Genomic DNA, 15,698 nt, shown 5'->3' with positions numbered 1-15,698 from the left:
CGCGAGTGGCGGGTTAATGCTTGAGACCGCGGTTGTAAAGTTATAGGTGCCGAAAAGTTCACTTAAGTAAGGGGGTGTTTTAATGTTGACGAAATTGCGAGCGTAGGCATGTGTGGATGATTGAAATTGTAATGTAAGTTCGCGTTTTTGACCAGGTTTGTGTTATCGCGAAAGTTAGGGGTGTTTGTGCGTTTTGGATGTGAGTGTATATGGGAGAATATGCCATTGATTGTGTTAGTGAATATCAGGGGCGGCGAAACTCTTTACGCCCGAGTGGGTAGAAAGCATATGGTGAGGGGTCCATTAGTAAGGATTGTTTTCCTTTTCGCAATGCACACGCTTACATTACATTCACATTAAATCACGTTTGTTTATGCAAATGAAATTGTGGTACATCGATGTTTTCAAATGTGTGTAGTGCGATATACATGCGTTGTGCATCTAAATTTTTTGAAATGGTTCAAAATTTCGAGTGGGTAATTACCCACTCGGTTATTTTCGAGTTAGTAGTACTACCCATACTACCCACGCTTTCCGCCGGCCCTAGTGAGTATTGGTATGAGCCTAACTTAAGATATAGTAATAAAAGGAAAAATAACATGCCGAATGTTTCTTTTTTTTGGTCACTAACCGTGCATTGAAGAATGCCCAAAAACTCTGAACTAGGCCCCGTCGAGTCCAGCCTGTCCGTCTCTTCCTGTCGTGTCTGGGGTTTCCAGGTTACATGCATTCACCAGATGAGACTAGCTTATGTCAGCTTACTTGTGCACTGGTTTCGTAGAATCGAGGCGATCATCGAAATGATAGATCCTACGAGTGAATGCACTTGGCCCAGTCACCTGTCAAGCATTTGTGTATTTGTGTGTGTTAAGATGTGTATGGAACCTGTAAATAATATTTTAATACGAATAAAAAATAAGAAATGTGTAATATACTACTTGCAGTTTGTTGATCGTTCCTACTTATCTGATTCCATCAAGTATGAGAACACATCTCCATTGTTCTAAAACCTGGCAACGTCTGATGGCAGAGAAGAATCATTGTTGGCAGCAATGTTGCTCTTCTTGGATGTATGAGCTCGAAAAGGTCATCACAAGAATATAACGCATGAGACCGAAAATAAATAGAAATAAAATAAAGAGATGAGTTAGTATTGTTATTGAGTATTAATAATGCGCAGAATTTTTTTCTCGAGAGTTGTCCTAGGTTCTCGGAAGGGCTCCCCGTCAGAATCACATACTACAATTTACAGACGAGACAGGCAATGTCGCCCACTAAAACATTGCTTTAGGCCAATTGAAGCGGTCCGTGATTCTGAATGCGATATTCATTGTACGGTTCAGGTATGTGCGGGCGTAGGGACTCGCGATCGCGTGTATCATCGCGAAGAGCTCGAGCACGTGAACGTGTTCGATCGCGTGTGCCTTTGTATGTCGCGTGTGCTAACGTTTAGGTAACTTCGCGTGCATAAATTCTATATAAATGCCGTTTGCTTTCGCATATTCGTGTGTATTCTAGAATTGTCGCGCGCGGACCGTGAATCTGATACTTAAATTTTCGTGTCCGGTTCAGATTTTAGAAAAAACGGGGTTCTTACATACCACTAAAGTTCTCAGTCATGTCGTCAAGTGTTACCTTGTGGATATGAGCTTTATTTTTCGATTGGTATAACTGAATGTATGGACCTAAGTAGAATGGAGGATAAAGATTTCCGGACGTGACCGATTCATGATCGCGCGCGTTTGCGGGCTCGCGTTCTGAGACCGCGTTTGTAACTTCGTAAGTACTAAAACGTTCACGTTTTTACCGGAGTGTTGCGATCGCGAATGTAGGTGTGCGTAGATGATCGCGAAGAGCTGAAGTATCGATTGTTGACGTGTATGTCGCGTGTGCTCGTGTGTATGTGCCAAGCGGACCGTCATTCTGATATTTAGTTTTCGGTGTACGGATCACATTCTGACAGGGAGTGAGTTACTCCATATCACTATATTTCCCGGTCATGTCGCCATAGACCGTGTTGTCCAGTGTATATGAGAGCTTTCTTTTTAATTGATTCAATTGAAGGCATGGGCCCAGACTTCTGGAATCGAGGATAGAGACTTCCGGACGTGAACGATTCATGATCGCGCGAGTGCGTGGGACTGTAGGTTCACGCTTGAGACCGCGTTTGAGTGATTACAAGTGCTAAGACGTTCATATCATCACTGGGATGTTATAATGTCTGGAAGAGCGCGGGTATAGGTTGCGTGGATGGTCGCGAAGGGCTCAAGCATTTTTATATTTGCTTGTCGCGTGTATGTGACTTTGTGTGTATACATTCGGTTTTTATGTATTTTAGTGGATATGAGCATTGTATTTTTGATTAGTCCACCTGAAGGCATTGGACTTATGCTACTAGGGCCGAGAATAGGGGATTCCGGACGAAACCGATTCATGATCGCGCGAACACGGGCATTTGGAGGTTCACTATCGAGACCGGCATTGTTAATTTATAAGTGCTAAACCAGTTACTTAGTTACCGGGGTGTTATACTTTTTACGAGATCGTGGGTGTGGTCGTGTGTGGATGATCGCGAACGACTCGAGCGTTTGTATGTGGACGTTTTTGTCGCGTGTGCTAGTATGTATGCACACATTATTTTTATAAGCGTGTAGTCATTCGCATGTTCGCGTATTCTTCAATGATCGCGCGTCGACGTCTTGTCTAGTTTTTATTTCTATTGGTCCAACTAAAGGTATGAACTCGGGCTGCTAAGATCAAGGGCGGAGACTTCCGGACGTGACCGATTCATGATTACGCGAGCTTAGGTTCTTAGGTTCCAACGTCCACCTAATCAATCGGGGTGTTTGAATATTGGCGAAATCGCGGGCGTTCGTATTTGTGACCAGGTTTGTGCCATCGCGTAGGCCACGTTTGTACGTTTGGAACGAGAGATTGTTAGTGTATACGAGAGAACAAGCAATTTGTGTTAGTGAGTGTTAGCATGGATCCAACCGAAAATATAGCAAAAAAAGAAGGGTACCTGCAGAGAGAATTGGGACCTAAACCCACATTGTATATTATTTGACCATGGCAATGGATAATAAAGGTCACCAAGTTAAGTACTAAAATTGATCACAATGTAGGTTAACTAAAAAGAAAATAATCGTATCCCAAGTTTCTGTGATATAATCACTGTAATACTGCTTTGGTGGAAAAGCCCCCGGACCACATCAAGGTACAGTATCATGCCGAGGGGCTATGCGCAGTTTACATCAATTTAACCCATTCATGCTCATGTTGTTTGTGGACAACAACGTTTTTAAACAGCTATAACTTTTGATTGAGGCAAGATTTTCTCACAAAAACAAGTAAGGTTCATAAATGTGACTATTGCCATTCATTTGAGTATTAACAGTTACAAGAAAGTATTAACAGTTACGGCTCTAGAACTGAAGTTATTGCAATTAGTCTGATTGGATTCCAATGAAGCAGTGCTGCCAGAGACAGTTAACGACCGAAAATGAATTTTTCATATATCATATGTTGTTCATATATCATATGTTGCAATATTATTGTAAACTGATAAAACCTATCAATTTAGACTGTCTTTGGCTACGTTTTCCACGCAATTGAACTGTGGTAAATATTTTAGGAGAATTGTAATGAGCATTGGAAGGTAAAAATTGAGCAGCTTCTAGCACTGCGAGGAAAACACTTATCTTAATGAAAAAAGGCTTTTCGTGTTTCCTGAAAAGAAAAAAAGAAGCAAAATGGGATTTTCGGTGAAACTCGCACGAAATCTCGCGAAAGAAATGATTCTCAGCCATTTTTTTCACGTAATGGGTACAGAAAAAGTTTTACTACAATCGTATATTTTCCTGCAAATGTGGCTTATATTTCGAAAAATTAAGAATATGATGGCATTTTTTCCAAAAAAAATCGACTAGCCATCGAATTGAAATTTTTCAACCCTTTCATGCCCAACTTTTTCCTAGTGCATGTAGAGTTTCAAAACTATTTTTCCTTGAAAACGGTGGGGTCAGGAAACACGAAAAGCCTTTTTTCATTAAGATAAGTGTTTTCCTCGCAGTGCTAGAAGATGCTCAATTTTTACCTTCCAATGCTCATTACAATTCTCCTAAAATATTTACCACAGTTCAATTGCGTGGAAAACGTAACCAAAGACAGTCTAAATTGATAGGTTTTATCAGTTTTCAATAATATTGCAACATAACGAAGATATATGAAAAATTCATTTTCGGTCGTTAACGTAAACTGTCTCTGGCAGCATTGCTTCATTGGAATCCAATCAGACTAATTGCAATAACTTCAATTCTAGAGCCGATCCTTGTAACTGTTAATACTCAAATGAATGGCAATAGTCACATTTATGAACCTTACTTGTTTTTGTGAGAAAATCTTGCCTCAATCAAAAGTTACAGCTGTTTAAAAACGTTGCTGTCCACAAACAACATGGGCATGAATGGGTTAATGGTCGTCTATTCGACTTCGAGAACGATGTCATATCATCATACCAACGCTCATCTTTCCGCAGCTATTTATATTGTCTCACTTTTTCTCAGTTCTCGGTGCAGATTCATTATCTGCTACAAGAACAGTGATTTCACCGATGCAGATCGATTATTTGTAAAGAGACTCGGCGGCGATCAGCGCCAGTAAAGCGTACGATTTGTATATTTGTAATACATTTACGATTGTAACCACGGCTTAAAAAGAAGGACACTGGAACACTGAGTTTCCAGCAGAAAAAATCATGTTGAAAAAATTGAATAGCGAAGGATAACTGCTAAACTACAGACTGAGATATTTTTTTCACCAAAAAAAATAAGAAAAAATGCAGTTTATTTTTTAATGACACGATTAGCGTTGATATATAAAAAATGACCAAAAAACGAAATGAAACTATGCATGGGTCATGTCATCCTCTACGAAGTCTCTGGCAATTTCACGTGATACACAATCTACATGACTAACTTTGTTGCGGAACCTCACTCCATAAAATTTGTGGGCATTTTCAAGTAACTCTGGCCTAAATGTAGTTGTGATAAATTGAGCTTTGTCACTCAACTCATGGATCATATCGGCAACAGCCTTTCTGTGCTGAGCATCTAGTGCCTGATCGATTTCATCAAAGAGATAGAATGGTGCAGGATCACACTTTTGAATTGCAAAAATCAAAGCAAGTGCTACTAAAGATTTTTGTCCTCCTGATAATTGATTCATTTCACGCATTTCCGCATCTATTCCAGTAAAGGACACCCTGATCCCTATACCAGTGAAATCATCCGATGTTTCGACTTCTTTTTCCATGTCGTTCCCTTCCGTGTCATTATGCGTTCTAAGTATTAGATGACCTGCTCCCTGCGGTACCAGTTTTTTAAAAACTTCTGTGAAATTGGTGGCTACCTGCCTGAAGGTGAATTGAATTGCTTCAACTTTACGCATTTCCAGATTTTGCATAAGCTCTCGAATTTTTTCACCTCCAATATCAAGTTCTTCTTTTCTCTTATACAACTTTTCCTTTTGTTCAGAAAAGCTTAGAAACTGATCCAAGGCTTTCTTGTTTACATGATTATACTTCTTTAAGTGATGATTAGCCTTCTCCAACTCCTTGAATAGCTGAAATATAATTTAATCAAAATTATTATACAAAATACTTCAATGTTTTTCATAGATTATGGTAGGGCTAGATAGAATGGGAAGATAGGTGAATAGTAAAAAACATAACAATCCTTAGTTTATCGTGAACTAAACAACTGTTGTAGCTGTCCCACAAAAAATAAACCCCACAAGAAAATCCTTGTTGGTTGGTGCTGGCCTAACAAAATGCCCATAAAAATTCATGTTATGAATAATTAAGGGGTTACACACCTGTAGTTTTTTCAAAATCGATTTTTTATTGGTCTAAATTGTGCGTAAGGATCTTGAAAATGATAAACCAAAAAAACTACAGGCGAAGATGTTCACATTTTCAATTCTACCGCAATGTCTCTTATGTATACCCCAAGCGTACTGAAAACGTTAACCGAGTTTTTCACGAAACCACATTTTTTGAACTGGTCTGAAAGTAACTCGAACACATGATTTTTTATCGCTTTGAAATTTCTACAGTATATTCATACTTTATTTCACCAGCGACGAACGTAGAATTTGATTTTTCATTGATTATTTATTTTTTTTTTAATGTATAATTCGCTCAAACTTTCAAGATTTTTTTGTCAAACCTTATTCAGGGAACAGGTTTGAGCAGCCACCACCCGACCCGCTAAAAACTACTGCTATTGCCCAGAACCTGTTTCCTCCCGGCATCATCTTATGCATAGCATCCATTCTAATTCAACTACTTAGCAGTTAGCTCAAGTAATAATTGAAGTTTAATAGCATGCTACAAGTGCAATCTAAGTTTTATGAGTGGCTACAAAACTACCATAAAACCTCAATTGTTACTCGGGAGTATTCAGTAAGGTTACAGCACCACTCCTCGACACACCACCAGTTCTCCACCATCCACACAGACTGCCAATTTCTGCATGGCAGCCAGAAAGGTAGCTGTGGGTGTAGACTTAGTTGTCTTCCCCTATGACGACAATCTGAGCGGAAAACTTCAGATTGTCTAATTTACCGAGCCTTCCGGCTTCCTTGTGCCATTCAGCACAACGACTCGGTTCCCTTGCGCCATTTAGCACCGCAACTCCCTTCTCCCACCATTCAGCCCCACTTATCCATTGTGTTCCTGACTTGTTCGCGAACTACTCGGTCTAGTTCCCGACGGGGGACCTAGCTTACTCCGACTGAGAATTCCCCGGCGAGAGAAGTTCCAGGTATCAAAGACAGTTCAGCGGTTCCGGAGGAGCAGGGCGTCCGGTTCGCTGGTGCCCCGACGACCCGCGACTGGCTCGTCGCGGTCTACTCAGTATAGTCCCGGCGGTGAATCTAGCTTACTCCGAAGGAAAGTTCCCGGGCAAAGAAAGTTCTCCCGATACCGATTCTTCTTTGTTTTAGCACCACAAATTCTTGAGCCGTTTGGCTCCCTGTCCGGTGCCATTTAGCACCGCAACTCCTTTAGGTCCTTTGGCTCTCATCTTGTTCGATTTCGCTCCACTTCTCCGATGAGCCATTCAACTCCCGACTTTACTAAAATCTTGTTCACGAACTACACGGTCTAGTCCCCGACAATGGCCTACTTCGACGGAGAATTGAAGAATTAGATACCGATGTTTGTTTCCGTGTGCCATTTAGCTCTAGTTCTAGTTCCCGGCGGCGGACCTAGCCTACTCAACGGATCAACCAGTAGGTACTGAGGTCCATCCAGCGATTTCGGGTGGAGCGTAGCTTCCGGTTGACCCAAGCTGACACATTTGGGATAAGTCGGTGGGTTCACCTTCCTTTCTTTGCGTTGTCCCATTCGTGCTGCCAACGAGTCCGCTCGGGCCAATCGCCTTGCATTACGTGCATTTCTCCGCTGGTAGCATTCCCCGTCATCAACCAAAGGATCATCCCGATGATAACGCATACTGACTCCGACAATTCCGTTCTGTAAGCACTCGCGACTCGTACGGCCATCAACCGGAATGTCCACTTCAGCTTTTAACGGTTCCGCTTGATTTTCAGCGCAGCACCCCAGGTAGGAACCCCATATCGGAGATCGATGACGAAACAGTAGATAGCAGACGTCTCGTGCTGCTTCTAGGACCGCCGACGTTTGGCATGATTCTCGCTATTGCGTTCGTTGCCTTCACCGACTTTTCGCAGGCGTAGTCGACGTGATTGTTGAAGCTCAACCGGTCGTCGATTATCACTCGCAATTGCTTCAGTGCACGCATCGATGCAATCACTTGCAATCCAACCCCATTTTCACGCGCTGCACCGCTTTGCAGTTGCTGACCAACAACACTTCCGTCTTGTGGTGAGCTATTCGCTGCTTGACCCCGATGATCCAGCTCTCGATCGCGTCTATTATATTTGTTGCCGATACCTCCACTTCTTCTAGTATCTCACCCATCACCGCTAGTGACACGTCGTCCGCGAAACACACGCTTTTCACTTTCCTGGGTAGCCGCAGTGTTAATACCCCATCGTACCTCCCGTTCCCAAGTGTTGGGCCTAGAATGGAGCCCTGAGGAACGCCCGCTGTGACTCGCATTGTCTTCTGCATTTCGCTCGTCTCACACAGCAGCACTCTGCTCTGGAAATAGCTCTTCAGGATCTGGAATAGATAGTCGGAAAGCCTCATTCTGTGCAGCGCTGTAACTTCCCAGCTGGTACTGTTAAATGCATTCTTCACATCTATCGTGACCACAGTGCAGTATCGATCTCCTCTACGCTGCCGTTTAGATGCCTTCTCAGCACTGCCGAGCACTGATCGAATTGCATCTACTCTCGATGCTACTTTGCGGAATCGGAACTGCATCTTGGACAGTCCGCACTCATCCTCCGTGCATTTCGTTGACGTGTTAAGGATGATTCTTTCCATGAGTTCTCCGATTGTATCTGGCAGACCGATACGACGCAGGATCGGTGGCTTCCCTGACTTCGGTAGCAACACCACTTTGGGACCATCTATATACCACGTGAACAATTTGGGAGAGGGTAGGGGGTACGAAAAAGTCCACTCTTGTCCATGAAGAGGGAGGTGGGGGTGTAGAAATAGTCCATGTGGACTCATACTTATATTTTTTAGATTTCTTTTTTTTCCCTTTATGGGCAGCTAGGGCCGAGGGTGGTGGCTAGCGGGTTTCATACATCCTTGACCTGACGGGCAAAGCTATGGTGCCTTGAACACAGGCAACGCAGATCCAAGGCCATCATTGAAATGATAAGTTCTGCGTTTGAGATGTACTTCCCCCGGTTGTCAGACGAATACCTGCAATTATTACTTGTTGCTTTGTGTGTATGAATCTAATGTTCAGTCCTGGGTGGTGTATGCGTGGAAGGTGTGGTTTTTAGCGTTCGAGTCCAGGAGTGCATATCTGTCTGGGTTAGCGTGGGCGTTTACTAATTGTGTAATAGTGTGATCGCCAAAGGCTCGAGCATTTGAATGCTAGCGTGTCTCTAACTTTGCGTGCATAAATTCGATTTTAGATTCGTGTGGCCATTCGCATATTCACGTGTATTCTTGAACGATCGCGCGCGGACCGTGAATATGATAATTAATTTTTAGTGTATGGTAGAGGAACGTGTTGTTTGGTGAATATGCATCATTCATTGCATCATTCTTGATTGGTCCAACTGAAGGCATGAGTCGAGAGTAGAGAATTCCGAACGTAGCTGGTCTATGATCGCGCGATTGGTGGGTTAATGCTTGAGACCGCGGTTGTAAAGTTATAGGTGCTGAAAAATTCACTTAAGTAAGGGGTGTTTTAATGTTGGCGAAATTGCGAGCGTAGGTGTGTGTGGATGATTGAAATTGTAATGTAAATTCGCGTTTTTGACCAGGTTTGTGTTATCGCGAAAGTTAGGGGCGTTTGTGCGCTTTGGATGTGAGTGTATATGGGAGAATATGCTATTGATTGTGTTAGTGAGTATGGGTATGAACCTAACTTAAGATATAGTAATAAAAAGAAAAAGATGGGTGGGTAATGTCTGCGACATAACCGGAGAGATGTAGAATACATAAGGAACACGTTCTTCAAATATGTTGATACTCATTAGGATTTTCGGACAAAAGCTGATTTGGGCGAGGAATATTTCAAATTATTCTTTACAAAAATGATGGTGGTCCTGAAAAAGACCGGTTTTGTTGGCGTTGTTGGCCTTGGTGAGGGAGATGGCTAACGATGAAATTAATTGTTAGCATGAGGAAGTCGCGTAGTACTGGCCAATGGAAGAACAGATAATAATTGATTCCTGAAAATCAATTTTTCTTTATTCATGTAAATTATACATACTTACAAATCTAACAGAAGATTCCTGATCATATTTCTGAATCATTAGTGCGAACATTGTGTAATTTGGTTAAGTACAATGAAAGTTACAAACTTTCCAAACTCGACCTTCTGTTCATTCAGAAATATTGAAATGGGGTGTCGTGGTCACAATAAAAAAGATGGGTGGGTAATGTCTGTCACATAACCGGAGCGTCGTGATTTCAATTCGAGACGTTAATTTAAATCTAATAATATTCAACAGAATCACGTTTGAATGGGAAATTTTCAAATAATTCTCTATGGTAATAATGGTGGTTCTGAAAAGAACCTTTGGTATCGGCGTTGGTGTTGATGGTGATGCGCTGGATCGTTGGATATTTTTGGCATGATAGTTACGTGCCTGGCGAACTGTTTTGTAGCCTCGAACAAAACGACAAGACTGGCTTCTTCGGGTACCATTACGGCTGAACTTTATAAGCTTAGCTCGACTTTGAAATCCTGCACAATCTCACGAATCAGACACTGGTAGGGCCATTTTGTTTGCTACTAGCACGGAGCTGCACAAAAAATCATTTAATGCAGTTAGTTCACGGGGGCTGCCAAAAAGCTTGAATAGAAGCATGCGACTTCAACGTTTCTCTTAAACACATGCAGCAACACATTCGTTTTGGTAATACTGATAATAACAGTAGAAAGGAATGGAAAAGCAGTGCACGAAGCGAGCGAGAGGATAATTTAAATTTTTGTTGCGTGTGCAAGCTACTTCTTTCCACCCAACGTATTATGTTGCTTGTTGAAAATTTGCTACACACCTTAAAATAAAAGTTTCAGTTTAACTCTCACTAGAACACAATTGATTGGTCCTGAAAAGAACCGTTGCTTTTATTGTAATTTACGCCCACTCCCACAAACCGACCAAGTAGGCATCAGTGGCTTCATTACGGCTGAGTTTTGTAAGCGTAGCTCGACTTTGAAGTAATACACAACCTTACGAACCAGACGCTGGAATGTTAGCCAGCGGATTAGTTGCTCCGTTGCCCTTTAGTTGGGGCGAAATACTAGCATGGCGACAGTTCCTGATCGGTAGTTGGTTGCGATGGGCCACCAGTAGCTGGGGCACTTTTGCGGACCGTCATCATCGCCAACTGCTTTCCTCCGGTGGACTGGCTGCTTGCTAGTGCTTGAACGAATACGAATGATGAGAAAAACCGACCGACCAATATTCATATATGAAAACACGAGAAAGCACTACTATCGCTCTCCCGCTCGTTTTCGTGCCATTCCTGTGCCTTTCCTTTCCGTTCGGCTACCAATACTAGCATAACCAAAACGAATATTCTGTCTTTCCATCGCCTTCAATCTAGTGGCCAGTGCTAGCAAACTTGCATGTTCAGTTTTTCAATAACAACATTCAAACAATATTTTCAAAGAATGTTGCAGATTTGAAAAGAAGGAAGGAGAAGATTTTCACAAATTTAAATTCTTTTGTTTTATTTGTTAGCGCTGATAAAGGCTATTTAGTTTGCTACTAGCAAGGAGCTGCACAAACAAATCGATTTATGCAGTTAATCAACGGAGGCTGCCAAAAAGTTCGAATAAAAGCATGCGACTAGTGTACTTTGCATGTTCTATATTTTATCAATACTAGAGAGGATCAATAAAATAATTCAAATTGTTATAGCGACATGCAATTGTGGCAACACTGGCCATGAGATGGTGGGGGAACACGCACATTCGTTTTAGTTATGATGGTAGTAGCAGCAGAAAGGAATGGAAAAGCAGTGCACGAAAACGAGCGAGAGGATAATTTAAATTCTCTTTCTTTCTTTCCACACATCGTATTTCTTATATTGCTTTCTGAAAATTATTTGTTATACACCATAAAATGTAAATTTCAGTTTAACTCTTATTAGAACACAATTAATTGGTCCTGTAAAGAACCGTTTATTGTTTTATTGCGGGAGCATAATTCAGACGCACTCCCCGCGGACACGGTGAGCTAGAAAGCACTATTTTGCATTCTCGAACAAACCGACCAAGTAGGCATCGTTGGCTTCTCGGGGCATCATTACGACTGAGCTTTGTAAGCGTAGCTCGACTTTGCACTCCTGCACAATCTCACGACCCAGACGCTGGAACGATAGCCTACTCTGTTGCCCTTTAGTTGGGGCGAAATTCTTGCAGGGCGACAGTTCCTGATCGGGTTGCGATGAGTCACCAGTAGCTGGGGCACTTTTTCCGCCGTCGTCATCGCCGACTGCTTTTCTTCGGTGGACTGGCTGCTTGCTAGTGCTTGAACGAATACGAATGATGAGAAAAACCGACCGACAGATATTTATATAATCGCGCTAATATGCACTACTATCGCTTTCTCCCTCGTTCTCGTGCCGTGCATGAGCCTTTCCTTTCCGTCCGGCTTCTAATGGCCTAACCAAAGGAATATGCCGTCTTTCCCCCACCAAGTGCTCTCGTCAAGCAACCCAATGCGAATAACCATACGAACAAACATATAGTGGACCTATATATAAACTTTTCATTATTTTATTGTTCGGTTGGTCTACCATAACGACGGCTCTGTGCGGGATGGGCTGAAAAATTTCACTTTTCCGAGTCGTTTTCGAAAGATTTTTCAAAACACATTTTTTTTGTTATTAGTACATGTTATACATACTTCAAATTTTAATACAGCATAGAGGAACATATTTGCAACAAATTGCCCTAAAAATCAAATCATTCTGTTAAGTATGATAAAAGTTATTAACGTTCAAAATCTGACGCGGCGCCGCGGCCGATATTTTGAAACGGGACCCCTATATTGAAACCTTAAATGTATTCTACATTAAAATAACATGCCGAATGTTTCTCTTTTTAGGTCACCAACCGTGCATTGCAGAATGCCCGAAAACTCTGAACTAGGCCTCGTCGAGTCCAGTCTGTCAGTCTCGTCCTGTCGTGTCTGGGGTTTCCAGGTTACATGCATTCACCAGATGAGACTAGCTTATGTCAGCTTACTTGTGCACTGGTTTCGTAGAATCGAGGCGATCATCGAAATGATAGATCCTACGAGTGAATGCATTTGGCCTAGTCACCTGTCAAGCATTTGTGTATTTGTGTATGTTGAGATATGTGTGGAGCCCGTAAATAATATTCTAATACGAATAATAATTTATACGTTAAAATAAGAAATTTGTTATATACTACTTGCAGTTTGTTGATCGTTCCTACTTATCTGATTCCATCAAGTATTATTCTCATACTCATCTCCATTGTTCTAAAACCTGGCGACGTCTGATGGCAGAGAAGAATCATTGTTGGCAGCAATGTTGCTCTTCTTGGATGTATGAGCTCGAAAAGGTCATCACAAGAATAAAACGCATGAGACCGAAAATAAATAAAAATAAAATAAAGAGAAGAGTTAGTATTGTTATTGAGTATTAATAATATTCCGATTTTTTCGAGAGTTGTCCTACTGGAGCTGTGGAGTTATTTGATTCAATTAAGGAGTGGACCTAGACTTCTGGGATGGAGGATAGAGACTTCCGGACGTGAACGATTCACGAATGCGCGAGTGCGGGGGACTGTAGGTTAACGCTTGAGACTGCGTTTGAGTGATTACAAGTGCTGAGACGTTCATATTATCACCGGGATGTTATAATGTCTGGAAGAGTGCGAGTATAGGTTGCGTGGATGGTCGCGAAGGGCTCAAGCATTTTTATATTTGTTTGTCGCGTGTATGTGACTTTGTGTGTATACATTCGATTTTATGTAGTTTAGTGGATATGAGCATTATATTTTTGATTGGTCCACCTGAAAGCATTGGACTTATGCTACTAGGGCCGAGAATAGGGGATTCCGGACGAAACCGATTCATGATCGCGTGAACACGGGCATTTGGAGGTTCACTCTCGAGACCGGGATTGTTAATTTATAAGTGCTAAACCATTCACTTAGTCACCGGGGTGTTATACTTTTTATGAGATCGTGGGTGTGGTCGTGCGTGGATGATCGCGAAGGACTCGAGCGTTTGTATGTGGACGTTTTTGTCGCGTGTGCTAGTATGTATGTAACTTCTCGTGGACACATTATTTTTATAAGCGTGTGGCCATTCGCATGTTCGCGTATTCTTCAATGATCGCGCGTGGACGTCTTGTCTAGTTTTATTTCTATCCAACTAAAGGCATGAATTTGGGCTGCTAGGGTCAAGGGCGGAGACTGACCGGAGGTGACCGATTCATGATTGCGTGAGCTTAGGTTCTTAGGTTCCAACGTTCACCAAATCAATCGGGGTGTTTGAATATTGGCGAGATCGCGGGCGTTCGTATTTGTGACCAGGTTTGTGTTATCGCGTAGGCCACGTTTGTACGTTTGGAGTGAGAGATTGTTAGTGTATATGAGAGAATAAGCAATTTGTGTTAGTGAGTGTTAGCATGGATCTAATTGAAAATATAGCAACAAAAGAAGGGTGCCTGCAGAGAGAATTGGGCCCTAAACCCACATTGTATATTATTTGACCATGGCAGTGGATCATAAAGGTCGCCATGTTAAGTACTAAAATTGTAGCTTAACTAAAAAGAAATTAATCGTATCCCAAGTTTCTGTGATACAATCACTGTAATACTGCTTTGGTGGAAAAGCCCCCGGACCACATCAAGGTACAGTATCATGCCGAGGGACTTATATTTTTTAGATTTCTTATAAACGAAATGTTCTAGAATTCGCTCAAACTTTCAAGATTGTTTCCGAGGCCCGGAGGGCCGAGTCGTATATACCAATCGAGTCAGCTCGACGATTTGGAACAATGTCTGTGTGTGTATGTAACGGACAAACTCTCATTCGTGTTTCTCAGCAATGGCTGAACCGATCTTATCCAAACCAATTGCAAATGAAAGGCCTCACACCCAGACAGAACGCTATTAATTTGTTTTTGATTCTGATGTTTAGTTCCCAAGATATGAATGTTTGAATGTCCAAAAAAGGCACTTTTTGTAGTTTTTTTGAAATTGCGGTCGAAATTGACAAAATTGATAAGCACTTTATACATCTTATACTAATACTAATACCTTTCGAACGAACTATAGTTTGTTGAAATCGGGCTATTAGCGAAGGAGATATTTAACATTGAATATGGATGACGGATTCCTGCCATGTCCCAATACATGTATCTAGAAAATAGACCAAAAACATGAAATTGACTATTACCGCCAAAACGGCTAAGTTGAGGTCAATAGCATCTTCGGAGAAGTTATTGGATTTGATATGCTTTTTCTTTTAACATTATGTTTTCATTATGTTAATCCCCTTATAAGTGAGATATTTTCATTAACATTCTTTTAAGTGATTATATTGAGACGATATCTTTTGCAAATTTGTAGCTCTTTCTTTTGCGAACAACTTTGCTGAAAAAAGTTATAGCATGCATTAAAAGTTATAGCATGTAGTTTATCGTTCAAGATAGTAATGATCCGTTTTAATATACCAGCCAAATTTTATTTCGATGAAACGGAAAAGGATGATATCAGGACACATTTTGTACTTCATTTTCTACCTACCACCGCTCGGATTAAGCACCAATAATTTCAAGTTGTCTGATTGTGTCTTCATCACTTATCAATATGCAATCTTTGATTTGCCAGTAGCGTCTGCTAGCTAATTTTCTAAATTATGATCGATCTAAAATATATCTCGGAAAACGAGAAGCGAAATAAATGACTTCAAGCAAGTGGAAACAAGGCATTATAAACTCGTCTACAAGACTCTTCTAATACTTCCACTTGAGGATTTTTTCTATTACATTGAACTGCACCAACTACACCATTTTTGGTAGTTTGT

The 15,698-nt window shown here is 41.5% G+C and overlaps 1 protein-coding gene across 2 annotated transcripts in view; it reads right to left on the bottom strand.

The window, feature by feature from the left end:
* Positions 1-15,698, bottom strand: part of LOC131681307 (structural maintenance of chromosomes protein 3) — a 324,030-nt gene that overhangs the window by 49,288 nt on the left and 259,044 nt on the right. The window contains exon 7 of one of the 2 annotated variants that reach the window (XM_058962083.1): positions 4,808-5,622. The exons of the other annotated variant lie outside the window; for it this stretch is intronic. Coding sequence (XP_058818066.1) covers positions 4,906-5,622 — 717 coding nt within the window. The 3' untranslated portion in view covers positions 4,808-4,905. Of the gene's footprint in view, positions 1-4,807; positions 5,623-15,698 lie in introns of those variants that run through there. 2 annotated transcript variants of the gene reach the window in all.

This window comes from Topomyia yanbarensis, chromosome 1, assembly GCF_030247195.1.
Source record: "Topomyia yanbarensis strain Yona2022 chromosome 1, ASM3024719v1, whole genome shotgun sequence".
Taxonomy (NCBI): domain Eukaryota; kingdom Metazoa; phylum Arthropoda; class Insecta; order Diptera; family Culicidae; genus Topomyia; species Topomyia yanbarensis.
The sequence above is the reverse complement of the archived record's forward strand: the minus strand, read 5'-3'. Positions and strand labels throughout refer to the sequence as shown.